This window comes from Staurois parvus, unplaced genomic scaffold (assembly GCF_062004578.1).
Source record: "Staurois parvus isolate SC_StPar_1 unplaced genomic scaffold, SC_StPar_1.0 ptg000052l, whole genome shotgun sequence".
Lineage (NCBI taxonomy): Eukaryota > Metazoa > Chordata > Amphibia > Anura > Ranidae > Staurois > Staurois parvus.
The window spans coordinates 906,287-922,829 of record NW_028317848.1 but is presented as its reverse complement, the minus strand read 5'-3'; the positions used below and the strand labels follow the sequence as shown (position 1 = coordinate 922,829).

At 42.2% G+C, this 16,543-nt stretch overlaps 1 protein-coding gene across 1 annotated transcript in view; it reads left to right on the top strand.

The window, feature by feature from the left end:
* Window positions 1-16,543, top strand: part of VPS13B (vacuolar protein sorting 13 homolog B) — a 1,305,797-nt gene that overhangs the window by 696,058 nt on the left and 593,196 nt on the right. Inside the window, exon 24 of the mRNA XM_089666424.1 lies at window positions 9,880-10,100. Within this exon, the coding sequence (XP_089522550.1) occupies window positions 9,880-10,100 (221 nt within the window). The remainder of the gene's footprint in view (window positions 1-9,879; window positions 10,101-16,543) is intronic.

Here is a 16,543-nt window from a genome sequence, read left to right as displayed (position 1 = left end):
GGGCACAGATGACTGGAGAAGAACGTGAACACTAAATATTATTTCTGGATGTACTTTCTCAGGTCACCAAAGAATATCTTACCCACTCCACTGTTGCCTTTTTGTGTTAGAGGAAAAAGAAAAAATCATCTATCTTCATTAGGGAAAACCTTAGAGACCTCCATGTTTTAAATATATAATATGCAATTCTGTTCCGTAATTACTTTGTTTTTCTTTGCTGGGATAAACATTTGAAGAAATGTTATTATATAGAATTTTCACTTCTCTTAACAGAACAACTGAAATCTATATGATTTTATATACATAGCCGCAGTACCCTCGCAGCCTGTAACCACATTTGCCAGCGACCATATCATACCTTCCAGCTGCTAGTTTTAGCACTGCAGTTTATTTTTGGCTCTTGAAAATTTGGTGCTTATAGTAAATGGCATGCTTCATGGAGGCCCCAAAAACGATGTAACTGCTTTGGCAATCTTAGCCAAATTTTGTGCTTTTTTAATTTTATTTTTTTGACGCCTCTTCTTTTAGCACTGTACAGGTTGTAAGAGGTTTTTTTATGAATTTTCCAACCTTTTTAAAGTAAGCTATATGAACATTTCATTTTTAAATAAGTTTAATGAGCAGTGAATGAGCTTTAAAACAAGCCTCCACTCATCTCTGTAATGGCAGGCATTGTGGAGTGATATATAATCAGACTTCACAGCAGAAGCTCTGAAATTGTTCAATTCTCTCACCAGTGGGGGTGGGCATTGCAAGTAGTGTGCCTCCCGTTAACTTTAAGGGTTAGTTGCCCCACAGTGGTTGCACCTACAGAGGACTGAGGACTTGTCTTAAAGCCATTTTTACTGCTTGTAAAAAATACTTAACTTTATATTTTTTATTTTCAATTTTACAGTGTAACTTTACACACAGAAAATTGTGCACTGCTTTCACAGAAACCAATGAACCAAGTAAACTAGAGTGACAGACTTGGACTCTTTCATAATTTATCTGTATTTAAATATCCATATTTAAACAGGCTTTGTGCCACATATTAGGTTTGTGTTTTGCACATCATTGCTAGTTCTTAAAGCCATATCCTGTTTACATAGCTGGTACCTGATAAGATGTTCAAGAAAAGTTTGTTAGTCCAATTTTCAGGTTTAGAAACTAAGGATTGAGTGGTAGCTCAAAGGCCAGTGTCATTTTGAAGGTTTTCTTACAGAGTTCAGCTTTGTGGGAGTTCCTGGTAGGGTTTTTTTTTATCCTTGTAAAATAATTATGGTACCCAATGTCCTATAGGTTGAATAGCGCATTATAAAACTATAGGTTTATTCTGCATTGGTATGGAGATTGTTTAGCCATCTATTCATTTTTTTTTAAGCTTAGAGGTCTGGCCTCTTTATATGCTTGATGATTTATACAAGTATAGCGGAGCGTTTATCAGAGTCTTCCAGTAAGTTACAGTAGGTTTAACATTTGACGTTTAATATTACATTTTGATATGATTTAGCAGCCAATGTGGTACCCAGTCCTTCAACTAGACCCAATAGATATGTGATTGTTACAGTTTTCAACTGGAGTAGTCATTTCAGCCTCAAAATGTACCACATGCAGACAGGCAATATTTTGGGACAGGACCAAAAATATGTGTAAAGTCAGCTTTCTCTATTTTTAAAGGCTATCTAAATTCTAATATACCTTAATTTTTTGTCTTTTGAGAAGTTTATAAGTGAATGGAGGTGTTGAAGATCTTCAACACCTCGGTTCACTTTTAAACTTCTCAAAAGATAAAAAATTAAGGTATATTAGAATTTAGATAGCCTTAAAAATAGACATAATTGTCTATGAAGTCTCAGTAGCAATTACAGGATAAGTCCACCTTTGGGAACATGTTGCATGTTCCACCCATTTTTAGGTGCTCTCCCTCCCTTTGACCGATAGTACGGGGAGAAGTTTTCCCATACTATCTGTCAGATTTGAAAACAGTGCGGCTCCACCCAAACGGCCACGTCATTCATTCACAGACTTCCGTGAATGAATGAACTGCAAGTTCCTACAGCCTTAGTGGCTGTGGGCTTGTCGTTTTCAATGAACTACCATGGTGCTGTGGAGCGCCGTGTTTGTTCATTGAAGCTTCCTGTCAGAATATCTCTTTGGCCGTACATCCCATACAGCAGGCCTTGAAATATCTGCTCGCCTGCTCGCATTTGGCGAGTGGAAATAATGTGGGGGCGAGTGTGTGCTGACACTCTGCACAAGACAGGAGACATGCAGCGGCATGCTGGGCTGTATATTCCACAGCGAGGAAGCAGTGGGCAGCTCCATGAGCTCCACAGACTCTCTGACCAATTCTAGAGCAGTGAGTGGGTTCCACTCCGGTGTACAGGGACAAGATGGGTGTGACTTGGCATGCAGTGGCCACTTTGATCCCGAGAATCGGATGACGGGACCCCGACATTTCACCAATGGCACTGCTGTTCATGGAGCTGAAGGAAGGATGAGGAGCCCAGGTACTCGGGGAGAGGACGGAGGACACTCCACTCGGATGGATGACAGCCACTGACAACACAAGTAAGAACCTCTCTAGGGCCCCGAACTGTGGATCTTTGTGTCGGGACACACCATCATTGTGTGGGGACTCAGCATTTGTATCAGTGATTGAATTGTACACTATCATTGGTATCAGTAAATAGGACAATGCCCCATTCTTGGTTGACATGCATGGGAGGAATGGTACCCCATCATTGGTGTCAGTGGGAGGAATGGTGCCACGTCATTGGTGTCAGTGGGAGGAATGGTGCCACATCATTGGTGTCAGTGGGAGGAATGGTGCCAGGTCATTGGTGTCAGTGGGAGGAATGATGCCACGTCATTGGCGTCAGTGGGAGAAATAGTGTAACACTGTTGGTGTCAGTGGGAGAAATAGTGCCCCATTGTTGGTGTCAGTGTTAGGAATAGTGCCCCATCATTGGCGTCAGTGGAAGGAATAGTGCCCCATTGTTGGTGTCAGTGGGAGGAATGATGCCACGTCATTGGTGTCAGTGGGAGGAACAGTGCCCCATTGTTTGTGTCATTGGGAGGAATAGTGCTCCATCGTTGGTGTCATTGGGAGGAATAGTGCCTCATTGTTAGTGTCAGTGGGAGGAATAGTGCCCCATCGTTGGTGTCAGTGGGGAGGAATAGTGCCCCATCGATGGTGTCAGTGGGAGGAATAGTGCCTCAGCTTTGGTATCACTAGGAGAATTAGTGCCTCAGCGTTGGTGTCCCTAATGATGTAAAGCACTTATTTTCCTTTTATGTTTACATTGTTGTTGTTACTATGTATTTTTGTAACTTCTGAATAAAATGTTTAATAGTGTAATCTAACTGCTTTCTCGCCACCCTATAGCAGAAATCCTGCTACAGGGCAGCAGGAGTGCTCAAAATCACACATATATATATATATATATATATATATATATATATATATATATACACGTGATTTTGCATTTCCGTGTAGGGGGCATGCACGGGCCACACGCGCGCCCTACCTGCGGTGCCATTCGCTGTCAATCACCGGGTCCCGGCCGGTGATTACTCGCCAGCACATGGTGATTGCCAAGTATTACAGACGGGGAAGAACTGTATGTAAACCACACAGATCTCTCCCCTGTCAGCATAGCAGAGCCATACAAAGCAGTGTGCTTACAGTGGAAAGCACACACACAGCCCCATAATAAAACACACACAGCACACAGGTAACCCTTTGATCACCCCAGATGTTAACCCTTTCCTGCCTGGTGCCATTAGTACAGTGTCAGTGCTTTTTATTAGCACTGATCGCTGTATTGGTGTCACTGTGGATGTCAGTGACACCAAGACAGTTTCCCCCCAGTGTCAGAATGCCCGCCGCAGTCCCGCTATAAGTCGCTGATCTCCACCATTACTAGTAAAAATAAAATTAAAAGAAACAAAATTCCAGTATCTATGCCGCCATTTGCAAACGCTATAACTTACACGTAAACCAATTAATTTACATGTATTGGGACATGTAGCAGAATACAATTTGGTGTAAATTTATTTGATTTTTTACATTTTTTTTACTGGACATGTTTAATAGCAAAAAGTCAAAAATAGTTTTTTTTTTTTTCAAAATTGTCAGTCTTTTTTTGTTTTTAAATTGACATAATAAAGCTAAGTTATAATTGCAGTTTTTTTATATTTTGGACTCTTCTAAAGAAAAATGTAATTTCATAAGCTTTAAGGGGGCGTGGTTGGGGCAGGGCTTGGGGTGGGTTTGGAGGCGGACCTGGGCAAGGTTGGGTAGGGCAGCTGGTGGAGAGTAAGGTTTGTGCCTGGCTAGTAGGTCTAGACTCGAAATTTTAAGCCCTGCCGTACAGCAAGCAGATATTTGACAGGTCTGCAGGAGACGTGCATACCATCAGTGATCTACTGATCACTGGTGCAATGCTTTCCAGTCTCCTTTGGACAAAAATAATAAATGCAAATTTTTTTGCCTGCACTTATAGGCGGCACTGGCTGGCACTTATAGGCGGCACTGACTGGCACTGTTAGGTGGTACTGACTGACACTGTTAGGTGGCACTGATATGAGGCACTGACGGGCACTGATGCACACTGATAGGCGGCACTGATGCACACTGATAGGCGGCACTGACTGGCACTGATAGGTGGAACTGATTGGCAGCACTGATAGGCATTGATAGGTGGCACTGACTGGCGCTGATGGGTGACACTGAAAGGCAGCTCAGATGGGCACTGATATGTGGCACTGGCACGTGGCACTGGCACGTGGCAATGTTCAGCGCTGGCACTGATGGACACTGACAGGTGGCACTTCTGGGGCCACACTGATCATCAGTGCCATGATGATCAGTGTACATGTCCCCTCCGCGGAATGCCGATTACCGGCTCTCCTCTTGAGCTGTCAGCCGATAACTGGCATTTCCCTGTTTACATGTGATCAGCTGTGATTGGACACAGCTGATCACATGACCGAGCCGACATCTTCGGCTCTTTCCGTAGATCAGTGATCCGCTGTGTCCGGGGGACACAGCGCACCGCCGATTGCCGCGCTGCACGCTTCCTGAGCCGTGCATGCGCGGTGAGAATGGGAGGACGTCATATGACGTCCTCCCAGAACGAGAGAACCACCTTGCGCCCGTCATTGGAGAATATGGCGGGCGGGAGGTGGTTAACAGAAGTCAATGCAAGTCACAATGAAATCAGAAAAAAAGTAGTGCAGAAACTATTTTTGAAATTGCGCTGAAGACAGTGCTATAGAAATACATTAGATACAATTTCAGGTGTGATTTGTAAATCACATATTGCACCTGAAGTCGCACCAGTGTGAACCAAGGCTTATACTGGAGGTGACATGGAGCAATTGTGGACTATACCACCCAGGGACAGTTTCATTTCTACAGATAACAGCAATGGATCAGATGTCTTTCTGTTATCTTTTATCTCACATTTTGGCTGCAGTTAGCTGGCAATCTTAGGCATTTTGCTCACTGCAGCTTGAAAAAGCTCAGTACAGCTTTTTCTTTTACTGAGGTAAAATGTAGCCCATTATTTACAATGTGCCTTTGCACACAGGTGCATAAATAAGTGCCGCATATTCCTCAGTAAGAAAAAAATAGTAAAATCTGCATTTTTGGTGACTAAATTATGCAGCCTGCGCGCAAATGCACGCAAATAAGCGCATATGCGCATAAATATTAATTAATTTTCCCTAGAATATATTGTGCCCACATTTGCGCAAAAGCGCATATGAGTACAAATTTGGGAACGTGCATATGAATACGCGCAAAACAAACATCTGAAATTATGGTAAAAAGAGCAGATGCTCAAATATCAGTACTGTGTGCAAGAGGTCTTATACAATGTGGTAGTTCTGGTACTTAACTATTGTTCGCAAGCAACATGAAATGAGCCAGAATCCCCTTTTACTTTATGATTGCTAACATAAATCTGTCTCTGTATGAGTGAGCTTCAAATATTAGAAATTGTTTGCTTGAGCTCATGTAAAATAAAGTCTGGGATATATTGTGATGGGAGTTCCCCCTCTAACAAAATAGCTTTATAAACTCGACACCCAGCAGAGATTTTTGGCTGGTTTCTGGAGTATTGGGTGATGTGACATGTCCAGTGTTTGAAGTGGAAACTTGAGTTTTAGTGGTTCTAGCTCCTGTGGATTAAAAACATGCATACAGAAAACATTTGATATGCAAATGCTTGATATCTGCCATGCCAAGCTCAATTTGTGTTACCTTATTACAGAATCCTGATATCTACACATCATCTCAATGCCTAAAGCTGTATATAGATCTTGAAATGCATTCTTCTCCATTGCATGACACTCTAAACCTTCAAATATAAGTATTATACTCACCTTCTCTGTCAAGCGTATATTAACCTTTACACTCTTCATTTAATGCATTTACTATTATCCCCTACTCATTTAAAACACAAGGCATAAATTGAGCCAGTTTTAGGAAAACCGCTCTTACCAGCAAAACTGTCACTTCAAGATCTTCATACCAAGGCATTTGTTGGGCAGACAGTTCTGTGCCCTGTCAAACTTCCCACAAGCAACAAGTGTGAATTTGCGGAATAACTTTATTGGGTCGCAATCTGGTCCAGCACCCTGAACATTTGATGTGGCATTTGGGCTATGGTGACCTATAGTTTGTACAGTAACGTAAAAATAACATACACTGCACCATCCAATATGCCTTCAGTTATCTTCTGACAATTGTACAAACTGCCCAAAATGGCAAAGAAATAGCAGGTGTTCCGAGGGATCTCAAATCATCTTCTGGGTATGGCCCTGTACGATGGGAAGGGCAGATACGAACGCAAAAGTAGCAATGATGGACCTGATAATGGGAGTGGTACAATTCTCAAATAAATGAGGGTTACTAAAGTGTCACAGCAAAAAAAAATATAGATATGCTCTTCCTGAATATGTAGTCAGTGAAACTAGTTGAGGCCCTAACAGAGTTGTCACTTTCGGTTCCGGTAATATCACATCTGGCCCTACTCCTTCCTGTTGGAGGAACGCGGTTTACATAGGCTGTTTACATCTGTGCCGATTTTGGCACAAATTCATGTAAGTGCCAAAATGTTCTTTTACCAATTTATGGATGGATGGAGTGTATGAAGGAAGCAAAGTAGATGGCCATTATCCAATGTGAAGGATACTACACTACTCAGAAAAATGAAAGGAACACATTTTAATCAGAGTATAGTATTAGGTCAATTAAACTTCTGGGATATTGATCTGGTCAGTTAAGTAGCAGCGGGGTTGTTAATTAGTTTCAGTTGCTTTGGTGTTAATGAAATTAACAACAGGTGCACTAGATGGGCAACAATGAGACAACCCCAAAACAGGAATGGTTTTACAGGTGGAGACCACTGACTTTTTTTTTCTCCTACTCATCTTTTCTGACAGTTTTTCACTAGTTTTGCATTTGTCTAGGGTCAGTATCACTACTGGTAGCATGAGGCGATACCTATACCCTACAGAGGTTGCACAGGCAGTTCAACTCCTCCAGGATGGCACATCAATACATGCCATTGCCAGAAGGTTTGCTATGCCTCCCAGCACAGTCTCAAGAGCATGGATGAGATTCCAGGAGACAGGCACTCTAGGAGAGCTGGACAGGGCCGTAGAAGGGGCTTAACCCATCAGCAGGACCGGTATCTGCTCTTTTGTGCAAGGAGGAATAGGATGAGCACTGCCAGAGCCCTACAAAATGACCTCCAGCACGTCACTTGTGTGAATGTCTCTGACCAAATAATCAGAAACAGACTTCATGAGGGTGGCTCGAGGACCCCACTTCCTCTATTGGGCCCTGTGTTCACTGCCTAGCACCATAGAGATCGATTGGAATTTGCCATTGAACATCAGAATTGACAGGTCCACCACTGGCGCCCTGTGATTTTCGCAGATGAGAGCAGGTTCACCCTGAGCACATGTGACAGACGTGAAAGGGTCTGGAGAAACATTGGAGAACGTTATGCTGCCTGTAACATTGTTCAGCATGACCGTTCTGGTGGTGGGTCAGTGATGGTCTGGGGAGGCATATCCATGGAGGGGCGCACAGACCTCTACAGGTTAGACAATGGCACCATGACTGCCATTAGGTATCGGGATGAAATCCTTGGGCCCATTCCCAGACCCTACGCTGGTGCAGTGGGTCCTGGGTTCCTCCTGGTGCATGACAATTCCCAGCCTCATGGGGCAAGAGTATGCAGGCAGTTCCTGGAGGATGAATTAATTGATACCATTGAATGGCCCTCACGCTTGCCTGACCTAAATCCAATAGAACACCTCTGAGATATTATGTTTAGGTCCATCCAACACAGCCAGGTTGTACCTCAGAATGTCCATGAGCTCAGTGATGCCCTGGTCCAGATCTGGGAGGAAATACCCCAGGACACCATCCGTCGTCTCATTAAGAGCATGCCCCAATGTTGTCAGGCATGCATACAAGCCCGTGGGGGCAATACAGACTACTGAGTACGATTTTGAATTACTGCAATGAAATTTCAGCAAAATGGACCAGCCTGCTGCATCATTTTTTCCACTTTGATTTTCGGGGTGTCTTTGAATTCAATCCTCTGTAGATTGATAATTTTCATTTGCTTCAAACGATGGGACATCCTTACGTTCCTAACACATTACCCAGTCCATATCAGTATAGATATCTAGTATGATATTTTTCCCCATTGAGATCTGTGTTTTCAAAGTGTTTCTTTAATTTTTATGAGCAGTGTATATGACCCACAGCGTTTTTTGACTTTTAGTAAAACAGAGGTCCCTGGAGTGTCAGTGAGTGTGCACTTCTCACAGTGGTGGGGAATCGTAGTGGCACTGATACAAGATTTCTGGATAGAGACACTGAAGATTTAATTCACAGAGTTGTGTTGGCCTCTTTTTTAGAGATTTTAATTTATTTATCACATTATTTATAATAGTGATGCTTATGGTGGTAGCGTCTATAACCCTTTTTTTCTTCTTTCTTGTTTGGAGTGAATTAATATCATTGCAGGAGGGCAGCTTCACGTATATAGTTGTATGTCTGATTTGGAGTAACAGGCTCCTTTTTTATATATAATCTTATTCAGCTTGACTGAAGCAGTTAGGGATGTGCCATTATTCTTTTTTTTTCTCTTGTTGTACTGGATGTTTTGGATAGCAGCTATATTCACTTCATCTGTGTCTTAATGTATTTATATTAAAAAAAAAACAAAAAACCTATAGCAGGGTAAATTGCAAAAAAGTGAAGCACTATACATTTCTTCTTAACTACACCCACCAACACCCAAAATGCACAGCTGAGACGTTCTGCCTGCTAAAATTCAACAATCAGACCAGTAATTGTAAAAAAGAAAAACCTTCATCTTTGCACATCTCTTCAGACAAGCAGTACTCTGGGCTGGTATCTCTCCAAAGATGACAGACCCACTGCAGCCCTCCAATGTGTGAGATCCCCACAGTTTTGCCTCAAGCCTGTTGCTGATTTTTGGGATTTTAGAGTACCTTGTTTATACAATTAATCTACAGAACACCCCTAGCTTTGCGATTGTTAGAATTTATTTAAATAAAAAAAAACATACCTGAACTGAAATAGCAAATAATTTTTTAATAAGATTTTGAAATCACAAAATGGCTTGTATAGAAATTGTAGACCGGAAGCTAGCTATTTTCCTAGGGAAAATTACAATCAAAATATTATGTACAAGGATGTCAACAAAATGGTTTTCTTTGAGAATACGTTAATTACATAATGTTTATTATATGCCCTGTTAAGTGACTTTAAAAAATAATTTGATTAGACCAAGTATGTGTATATGTATTAAATAATAGCTTTCCCCTTATTCCTACCAGGTGTTGCATTTCCTTGGACCATCAACCTTCAGCAGTTCAGTGTGTATACTCTCCTGGAGCATCAAGTTATACTCAACTTAGTGGAGTCCATGGGCTGTACCTCCACCTTGGCTGTTACTTCCCATGCACTGCCCTCTGCTGGGCCAGACGCTGGACACTCTTTTGTGGTCTGTCTTCATGTTGATCTTGAGCCTCTAGAAATAAAATGCTCTAATCCACAGGTTAGTAGATTTTACTTTTCTTCTGCATGTAATCATACTGTAGGCTAACAAGAATGTCACTGTTATTTGGCTAAGCACCACTATCAAATTATTACAATGGACCAATGTTGCCAAACGTAAAAACCCAGCACTTTTCTCCTGCCTATAAATGCCCGTAAGAAAAATGCAAGTGAAAAATGACTGTGACAGCTCTGGAATCTGGAGCTGCCCAACGAATCCCGAGAACCTCTGAGACCATCCGAGTGTAACTGCCGCTGTCGGGGCTGGCCGCTGGCGAAGGCTGTGCACAAGTCATGAGGTGAGCTGCGAGCGTGATGATGTCATGGGCTTTTCCCACCACACCACCAGCAGATAAAACCCAGGAGTCGAATGCTGACTTCCAAGTGGCCTGAGTAGGGTGGGGGCCTCATGATTGTCACAGACAGTAACAATTTTACTATAAGGCCAATAGAACAAGTATGTTGTACTTTCCTCACCCATGATCTCCCACTACCTCCCTGAACCAGTAACTCAGTGGAGTCTAAAGAAAAACCTGTGACTTCTATGTATGAGGAAACATGTGATGACCCCATCTCACAGAATATAATGCTTGGTGCCAGATTGTTGTCACGTGAGGCTGGGGAGCAAGGGAGATGCAGAGTGATGCACAGCCTTCTGTATGCTTTTACTTTCTGAGAAAGATAAAACATACAGGGTAGTTCTAGAGGCTCTCTTACTACAATGGGGAACTAGAATATGGATCATTAGTAAAAAAAAAAAAAAAGCTAAAATGCCTTTTTCTAAACCTCTGTTTTCTTACGCACTGCATGTTATTTAAAGTATCCCTTCCACAAACCAGCATCATTCAGGTCTGAATTGTCTATATGTGTAGTAGGTTTACTTGAAGACAAGACAAATTGTATTTAAGTCTTGTATAGAAATGCAGTGAATTTCCTGAAACTCTGGGGACACAATTGTCAATGTCAATCAGGAAGAAGGGGGATTTAAGTGACTTTGAACATGGCATGGTTGTTGGTGTCTGCCAGACGGGCTGGACTGAGTATTTCAAAAACTGCTGATCTACTGGGATTTTCACACACAACCATCCCTAGGGTTTACAGAGAATGGTCCGAAAAGGAGAAAATATCCAGTGAGCTGCAGTTGTGTGGACGAAAATGCCTTGTTGAGGTCAGAGGAGAATAGGAAGACTGGTTCGAGATGATAAAAAGGCAAAAGTCAAATAACCACTCATTACAACCATGGTATGCAGAATACCATCTCTGAATGCATGACACATCAAACCTTGAAGCAGATGGGCTACAGCAGCAGAAGACCACACCAGATGCCTATGTACCCATATTATGATATTTAGCAGGATAATGCACCATGTCACAAAGCTCAGATCATCTCAAACTGGTTTCTTGAACATGACAATGAGTTCACTGTACTCCAATGGCCTCCACAGTCACCAGATCTCAATCCAATAGAGCATCTATGGGATGTGGTGGAATGTGGATGTGCAGCCGACATATCTGCAGCAACTGCATGATATTATCATGTCAATATAGACCAAAATCTCTGAGGAATGTTTCCAACACCTTGTTGAATCTATGCCACAAAGAATTAGGCAGTTCTGGAGGCAAAAGGAGGTCCAAACCGGTACTAACAAAGTGTACCTAATAAAGCGGCCAGCGAGTGTATGTACGTGTGTGTGTATATATATATATATATATATATATATATATATATACACTATATTGCCAAAAGTGTTGGGACACTCTTCCAAATCATTGGATTCAGGTGTTTCAGTCACCTCCATGGCCACAGGTGTATAAAATCAAGCACCTAGGCATGCAGAATGCTTCTACAAACATTTGTGAAAGAATGGGTCGCTCTCTGGAGCTGAGTGAATTCAAGCATGGTACCGTGCAATAAGTCTATCCGTGAAATTTCCTTGCTACTAAATATTCCACACTCAACTGTTAGTGGTATTATAACAAAGTGGAAGCAACTAGGAACAACAGCAACTCAGACACGAAGTGGTAGGCCACATAAAATGACAGAGCGGGGTCAACATATGCAGTCAATAGCTAAAGACCTCCAAACTTTGTGTTGCCTTCAGATTAGCTACATGCAAGCCTTACATCACCAAGTGCAATGCAAAGCATCAGATACAGTGGTGTAAAGTACACAGCCACAGGACTCGAGCAGTGGAGACGTGTTCCCTGGAGTGACAAATCTCGCTTCTCTGTCTGGCAATCCGATGGACGTGTCTGGGTTTGGCGGTTACCCGGAGAATGGTACTTGCCTGACTGCATTGTGCCAAGTGTAAAGTTTGGTGGAGGGGGGGTCATGGTGTGGGGTTTTTCAGGGGTTGGGCTTAGCCCCTTAGTTCTAGTGAGGGGAACTTTTAAGGCGTCAGTATACCAAGGCATTTTGGACAATTTCATGCTCCCAACTATGTGGGAACAGTTTGGGGATGGACCCTTCCTGTTCCAACATGACTGTGCACCAGTGCACCAAGCAAGGTCCATAAAGACAGTTCTGACCTCAACCCAATAGAATACCTTTGGGATGAATTAGAGTGGAGACTGCGAGCCAGGCCTTCTCGTCCAATATCAGTGCCTGACCTCACAAATGCGCTTCTGGAAGAATGGTCAAACATTCCCATAGACACCCTCCTAAACCTTGTGGAGTGCCTTCCAAGAAGAGCTGAAGCTGTTATAGCTGCAAAGGGTGGGCCAACTCAATATATAGTTAAAGGTCATGTGCATGTAAAGGCAGGTGTCCCAATACTTTTGACAATATAGTGTACATTATTGCCCAACTCCAGCTTTACACTCTTTTGCTGTCCACACATCTCCATGCTGCAGCACTTGTCTCCTTCTGGCCTGAATGGTGCCCAGCATAATTAACCCCATTTCCTATTAACTTAGGGCTTCTAGGCACCCTGTCCATGCAGAACAACACCGATCTATGCAGTATACATGACCCATGATGTCACGTGACAGGGCTGAAGATTAGTGGGCAAAAAAAATATAAAGTATCTAAAAAGGAAGCAGTGCTGGTTGTGGGGGAAGGGGGGTTACAGACGAGCTTAAGTGTCCTCTGAACACTTTGTATCTGAACTCTCACTTTTTTTTTTTTTTTTTTACTCCACTGAGCTATAGGCTGGGTTGTTCCCACTCCTTAGCCCACCTCTTTGTTTATGTGAGCTGTAGGCGGGAGTTAGCTCATTGAAGTTAAAGAGAGCATGTGTTCGGAGGACCCCCGAGCTTATTTCTAGTGATGGGAAGGGCGGCTCAAACTTATATTATTCTTCAAAACATGTACATTCTAATGGAATGCAGGAGACTAAGCTGGTAAAAGCTGGACTAAGAATGCTGGGCAGTGGTAAATCCTTGTCTTTATTGCTACTGTGGGATGGTGGCATACTGATTATTTAAATAATCGTGTGCTTCCCTTCAATAAAATCAATTAGCACGTTAAAAGATTTTCAAGGAAGAGAAGGAGGCATCTCACTGAATTTCATTATAGTTAACCCTTTCATTGTGTTGCAGAAGCAATAGGAAGGTTTGCAGTATTTACTGTTTGATGTGTTTGTGGGTTTTTGCAACTGTAGCTCTGTCCAAAATGTTTTAGCAGCAACATCTCTTGGCTGACGGGATGAAATAAGTAGCAGATGTACAGTTTTTGTGGACCCTGATGCATGGCAGCACTGACTTGTGAATGCACATGCTAAGCAACAATAAAAATTCCTCTAGTCGGGTTCACACCCCTGTGCTCCTTCACGCTACATGAAGTTCTGAATGGAAGGCAGCAGGCAGCTAGGAAGAATGTCTGGAACTCATCACAGGGGGTTGGATTGGAAAGGTGCTTGGGGACACTGATGTGACCTGAGTTTGCTTTTTTGTTTGGGTTTTTTTCTAATTAGGAGTGTGTGTGTGTTCAGTTTTGAAGTCTTGTCTCTGGTTAGGTGGCAGCTTTTATGTTAGGCCTTTCACATTATGACCCCACTGGGAAGTATAGTGAGAATGCAGTAATCTTTTTTTATCTATCACAAATCACTATTCAATCCATAGGAAAGTAAAACCCATGGCCCTCATGCCTTGCTTTCCTGTATAGCAGCTTTAACAAGGGCTAAAAAAAAATTCACATAGCAACCACTAAATGTGGGACGCAAGCACTTTCTCAAGTGTATTTCACACGTGAAACTGTTGTTTGCCAAATTACTTTTCTGTAGGCTGAATTATGTGGTGATATGCGATAGAAAAAATCACTACTGCATTCCAACTTTTCCCCTCATTATACTTCAAGCAGTAACCCTTTAGCTGCCTGAGCTGTTTTTTACATTTTTTGCAAACTTGTTTAAAAAAAAAATTTAGGCCTGAAGATTACACAAAACCCCCAAACATATATTTTCTGAAAGAAAATTTCAGTAAAAATCACACTAAAGTAAATTTTAGGGCAAACAAATGCAGTAAATTATCCACATTTTTGGTAAAATATAAAAGACGATGTTGTGCCAAGTAAATAGATACCCAACATGCCAAATCTTAAATTTGTGTGCACCTGTGAAATTGCGTTAAACTTCAGTACCCTATATTTTCTATACATGACGCTTCAAAAGCCCTATAGGTCATCAGTGCAGCGTTAAGGAGGAGTTTTGGGGCTAGAATTATTGCTCTCACTTCAGCATGTGCGGCGATATGTAACGTGCATCCCAAGCAACATTTTCATGTGTAGGCTCCCTAACGTGCATTTTTGTTTGTACATGCATATATGTGGGGGAGGGGGGCCTCCAGTTTTTTTGGGGGGGATGTAATGTGCTTCGATGTAGCTTTATTTTTTTTTACAACAAAAAAAAAAACTTTTTTTTTTACAACAAAAAAAAAACTTTTTTTTTCATCACATAGGGGACACAAATTCCCCATATGTGATGATTTTTTGGTGACAGTTTTTCTTTATTGAGACATTCAGAGTCTAAAAGACCCTGCAGGTCTCCTCCGTGATCCATTAGATGTATTGCAATGCAAAGCGCATTGCAATACATTTTTCCCCACCTATTCTAGCCTGGAAAGTAACAGCCATGACCCGGAAGTGGACGTTACCTTCCAGGTTATATAAATATGGGGAGGGGAGCGAATGTTCGTCCGCTCTTCTGTCTCCCCACCACCTGCTATCGCTCCCCATTGCTCCCCCCCGGGTCTGCAGATGGGCAAGCGGAGCCCGGATACATAGCGGGAGCGCACCTACGGGGGCAGGGGGCACCGTTGCCGGGGGCTGTGGAAGCAATTGGCAGCAGTGGAGCTGCCTGACTGCTTCCACCTGACAGGCAGGACGGACCTGGCAGTGAAAGGGTTAAACCTAAGAATAAAAATGTAATACTTGTATATTGCAGCTTACCAATCCAAGATGTGGTATCTGCATTTGTTTTCTTTTTTTTTCCTTTTTCACCTGGTAATCCTGCCAGTAAGTCTGTCATGTTTCAACTTCCTTTAATAGACTAAGCTGTCCAGCAAAAGTAGCAGTTAGTGGGTTGAGACAAACCATTTAACACTAGCAGGTGAGCACATAATGATCACCTTTTATTATGCTAAAGCTTTATCTCAAAAAGGAAAACAAAACTGTTGCTGTAACTGCTTCAAAAGTGTTAGTTGGCGTTCATCTTTAAATTTAGTCAAGTTAATTCAATGTACTAATGCATCTAACACTAACCTCTAGTAGAAAGACCAAACTGCTGGCCTATGGTGATTCCATTGCTCCTTCATTCAGGGTGTAGAAAACTGAAATCAGAATATACACTTAGAGTTAATTTTGTTGTTCAACCAGTGGGCTGAATTAAAAAAAAACCTCACAGATCCCTGCATCCACACAAGCGATGCAGAGGGGATCTCCCCCACTGCACTACTGTGTTCTGACAGTAGGACACTCCCACCCCTTTTCCAGTTAGAATACACAGATCAATGTTGCAGTCATTGGCTGTATGTGCTGATAGAATGTTGGTTTTCCAGCAGGACCGTTCAGCAGAAACCTGTTGTTAGACTGGCTTCTGTTGAACAGAGAAGGCTACACTAGCTTTGCCTGTGGCCCTGTCATCCTCACTATACTATGCTTGTGTCAGGTCAGTGACTTTCTTTACATGTAAAAGATTTGCTATTATGTTGCAACTGACTTCTGGATAACATTTTTAGAGACAGAAACTCCTTAAAGTATAAAATTTAATTTACATAAGTGCAGATTGTACAAATGATGTGGTGATTGGCTGATAGCCCTTAAACAGGTCTTTCTACTTTTTTGATTTGGAGCGTTTGTTCAAGTATATTCACAGATATCCCCACGATAGAAATGTGTTTTATTGTTCTGTGCATTGTGCATGTTCATAGCAATAAATTTTAACAGTATCATTGTAACATTCTGGCAAGCCACTTTGTGAGAATGTACACTGTGTCTTCACAACTGGT